At 45.2% G+C, this 4,367-nt stretch overlaps 1 protein-coding gene across 1 annotated transcript; it reads left to right on the forward strand.

Annotated features, from left to right (window-relative positions):
- Positions 1-378: 378 nt before the first annotated feature.
- On the forward strand, positions 379-4,091 carry hoxb1a (homeobox B1a). Its single transcript, XM_057014523.1, has 2 exons — positions 379-1,193; positions 2,376-4,091. The coding sequence occupies exons 1-2, from the start codon at positions 380-382 to the stop codon at positions 2,729-2,731; spliced, it is 1,170 nt and encodes a 389-aa protein (XP_056870503.1). The 5' UTR covers position 379; the 3' UTR covers positions 2,732-4,091.
- Positions 4,092-4,367: the final 276 nt, after the last annotated feature.

Here is a 4,367-nt window from a genome sequence, read left to right on the forward strand (position 1 = left end):
CGGTGTCGCGTTTGGGGAAACACACGTTGCGCTGTGCCACTGACAGGACGAGGCCTCCGTTCGCGCACGCACACACCCACACGCACCACGGCAGGGCACATTACTCATGTGTGTGTCGGAGGTTGTGCAGAGATTTTCTCTCTCACTGGATCTTTATTTCTGCCTTTTTATCTCGTGTTTTACTAGACAATTTGACTAGGCAATATATTTTCTTGGAACGATAGTTTTGGTCAGTTTTATTGTAATTTATCGTCTGCTGTTTCATCGTATCACGCAGTTGGGAAATAAATCAATGTGACAGTTCTTCTTTTGAATTTTTTTTGCTAGATTTTCTGATTTTTTTTTAGTTTTCTTGCAGTCTCCTGAGCAGCCTTTCTGCATGGACAACATGAACTCGTTTGTGGAATACAGTATCTGTAACCGACCGGCGACCGGCGCTTACTCTGTGCCTAAATCTGGATATCACAGTCATCATCATCTGCATCACCACCATCACCCTTTGGATCAGAATCAAGGCTTCCCCGTAACCACGGGCTCCTTCCACACGGGACTAGCCGCCTCTCCAGCGGCCGTTAACGGGTCCAGAACTGACAGCAGCGCCGCAGGAGCGGTTTATAATCCGGATGGGCGACTCTACGGGACCGCTGGAGAGGAAGGAGCTCACGGGGCTACGGGAACGAGCCAGCATCATCACCAACATCCTCATCATTTCCCAGAGCAACAACCTGAACAGAACGGCTATAGTCATCCTCATCTTCAAACCCAGACCCTACAAAGCGGAACCCTGAGTCATTATAACCACGGGAGCAGCGCGTACGCGGGCCAGTCGTGCGCTAGAAACTCGGAATATGCTTCCACCAACACAATCCACTCGCACTATTACATGGAGGAGCCTGCGGCCTCGACATATTATCATCAATCAAGCTTCACCAGCACGGCGCCCACCGTCGGGCCCAGCTATGGGGCCCTTGCCGGGGCCTACTGCGGGCCCCAGGGCGCTCTGGCCGGTTCACAGTACCCGCAGCAGCTTGTCGGGGGGTTAGACGCAGCGGGCTACCTGGGACTTCCACAGGGGGGGTACGGGGAACCACAGACTACGCAGGAACGAGAGAGAGGCGGTGAAGAAGGTCAGCAGGCCGGACAGGGACAAACCTTTGACTGGATGAAGGTGAAGAGGAACCCGCCTAAAACAGGTATGGGAAGGCAGGTGATTATCCTGCTGATAACAGGGGTGGGCCGAAGGTTAGTCAAATGGTGCGTTTTTGCTTGTTCAAGGAGTGATTTGTGGGTTTTCTGTAAGATGGCACCGGCCTCTTCATTCATCATTCAGGCTGTCAAGAGAAATGTTGGGCCCGCAGCAAGAAGGCGGAGAGCGGTAGCTTATTTTTCCCAACGACGAATCGTTTCTGACCACGGAAAAAGGAAATACACACTCAATGTTAAGCATTTCCTGAAGCGTTTTAATCAAACAAAGGATTGCTTTTTTTTTTTATTCTGACATTTGCTAGAGTTCTTCGTGTTACAAAATGCGGCATTGACTTTTGTTTCTTATTAGCTAATAATAAATTCCTTTCACCAAAGAAACCAGAAACAAATTAAGGGAAAAAACTGCATTTTAACGAAGGTCGACTACACGCTATGTGGTAGGGTAATGTTTTTAGTTTTAGCTCTTTTCCCAGATCCTTCCAGGTTGGTAGGGATTTATTGTTTCAATGTTATATTAACTGGGCCTATTTTATCGCCATTGTGATTCAAGCCATTTATTTTTAATGATTATTTTTCCTCTTTAATTTAACTAAATAAATGTAGCTGCGCATTGAAACACCATCTAGCCTTTTTCGATGTGACTTATCGCGTATTAATCCGATCATGGAGTATAAAGCAGAGAGAAGAAAAATGTTTTTAGTATATAGTCACTGCATTTATATCTTAGGACTGATAGCTTGCCAGGCCTGGCTGGGGTCTGACAATGGCCTCAGACGTCTGATATGTTCTCTCGCTCGCTTCCTAACCCCCCTCCTCCTCCTCGCTCTCGCTCTCTCCCTTAATGGGTTTAACAGACGAGTTATTTCACCCTGGGAAGTCAGTCCTGCTCTGTTATCTTTTAAAGCAACCCCTACTCTGCTTCAGACCCCGTTCCCACCAGTCCTTCTTTGGATCCCCTCTTGTAGTTGTATAAGCTACTACACATGTGCATGTAGAAATCATTTACAAATCCTTTTAAAAAAATAAAGAAAGACCGGAAACATGATAACGTGCAAGGAAAATAATTTAATCACGGGCTAAATCAGTCCTAATATGTGTTCATAACTTGAATATTTCTGGGTGACGGGTGGTATTAAAAGAGCCTTTTTGTCTCTCTTCATTTTATGCAGTCAAAGTGTCGGATTTCGGCCTCGCCGGCGCGCACAACAGCGCCATACGCACCAACTTCAGCACTCGTCAGCTGACGGAGCTGGAGAAGGAGTTCCACTTCAGCAAGTACCTGACGCGGGCGCGGCGCGTCGAGATCGCCGCCACGCTGGAGCTCAATGAGACACAGGTGAAGATCTGGTTCCAGAACAGGCGCATGAAGCAGAAAAAGCGCGAGCGCGAGGGCGGCTGCGCCACGCCGCGCACATCCTCATCATCCGGGTTTAACAAGGAGCTGGAGGACACCGACCACTCCTCCACGTCTACTTCACCGGGCGCGTCCCCGAGCTCGGAAACGTCGTCTGAAAGAGCCGCCTGAGAGAAGAGCAGACCAATAGGTGTTTTCCCAGGATTCTCAGCGCTGTGCTTCAACCTGACTTCCTCACCTGTGATTTGCTGCCTTTTTGCAGAGGATAACTTTAGGCCTGTCAATCAAACTGCGAGAGACTGTAAGGCAGGTTCAGGCTATTTGGAATGACGTGGATAACCATCACAGATTTAGGGCATTTAAGCACCACAGGTGGAAATCTGTTTCCACTGAGAACTGTACTGGTGTACTGACGCAGGTAGAGGGAGGGAGTGGAAAGGTTGATGGTGTAATCAGAGATCTGATGATGTCGATTTTGAACCCACGCATGAGCAAACGTAGCGGAGCATTTCCTCTCAAAGTGAAATTGGGAGCTGATTTTAATTTGAAGACTTTTTGGGATCTGATAGGGTACAGGGTGATGAGTGATTTCACAGCAATGGTGATGAGGATTTGGTGCACTTGATCAACTTTATATCATAGTTACAGGACGTCACTTCTATTATGCAGCTGTCATAAACCCACAATTGATGATAGAGCTCAAAACTGCTAATTATAATGGAATAAATGCCTGTATGATCCAGTCTGAGCCCAACTAAATGACCCTTTTAATCAGAAATACAGGGAGCCATTCTTGGCATAAAAAAACAACAAATAAACAAAAAAAAGCCACAAACTTGCCCTATCTGTTTTACATTTCTCTTTTGGACCATTGAAAGTGTCACTGCTCGGTGTGTTTTCCAAAAGATTTATAGCTTTTGCACTATGTGACTACAGGGTAACATTTCCAGGGGCGCTCTGAGCTGGAATAGCCGGATTTAAAAGCTGTACTTTTATGGTCAGTTGAGAGGATTTTGTATCGGACAGGTTATGGACTCAGGGGGTCATTTGAATGTACTTTTATGTGTGAAAACTACTGTTAAGAAAAAGCTGAAGCACATGTTTGCTGCTGAGTGAATTCATATTTTCCAGCCTATCTCATCTTCACTTCATCTTGTCATGTTTAGAATAACTTAACAGATGCATTTTAACGGCGCTGATAGCTAAACCTCTACATGTAAGGGCTGTTTTCACTCAGCGGTTTATTACGGCTAACACTTCATTGTGAGTTTCGAGGTGTTAGCCAAGGTTCTAGTGCACTTATCTGCAAACATCACTGACACGCTGAAGTTTTAGATCTTGGAAACACCATCTCTAATGTAATGATGTTAGGTTAAATATCAGTTCCTGCTGAAGATTTTTTTACAGTGTTGTCTGCTGTGAATAAATGACAAGAGACTGTTAGTATTGATGCCTTAGACATGCTTCCAATCATTGTTCTGTCACTCCTTTTTCTACTTTCAACTACCTCAATTAAAGTTTCGTACATCTAGTCAGTGTTCCAGTGATTCTTTTTAAACCAAATTTGTTTTCTACTATAACTGTGATGCTTTTTTTCTCAACAGAAATATACGGTATTTTACTTGGCACATTTCCACCAGAAAGACTACGGTCCAACTTGTTTCATCCAAATGTACATCTAAATAGAATTTCATAGGTTGAATGGAAGAAATGAATCTTACATTAGCGCCCCTAGTGGTCAGACTTTGAATAACAGACCAAGTCACGATGTTACCAATTTGTCCTGATAAGTGTTTTTAGGTCAGTG

This window comes from Takifugu flavidus, chromosome 18 (genome assembly GCF_003711565.1).
Source record: "Takifugu flavidus isolate HTHZ2018 chromosome 18, ASM371156v2, whole genome shotgun sequence".
In the NCBI taxonomy this organism is placed as follows: Eukaryota; Metazoa; Chordata; class Actinopteri; order Tetraodontiformes; family Tetraodontidae; genus Takifugu; species Takifugu flavidus.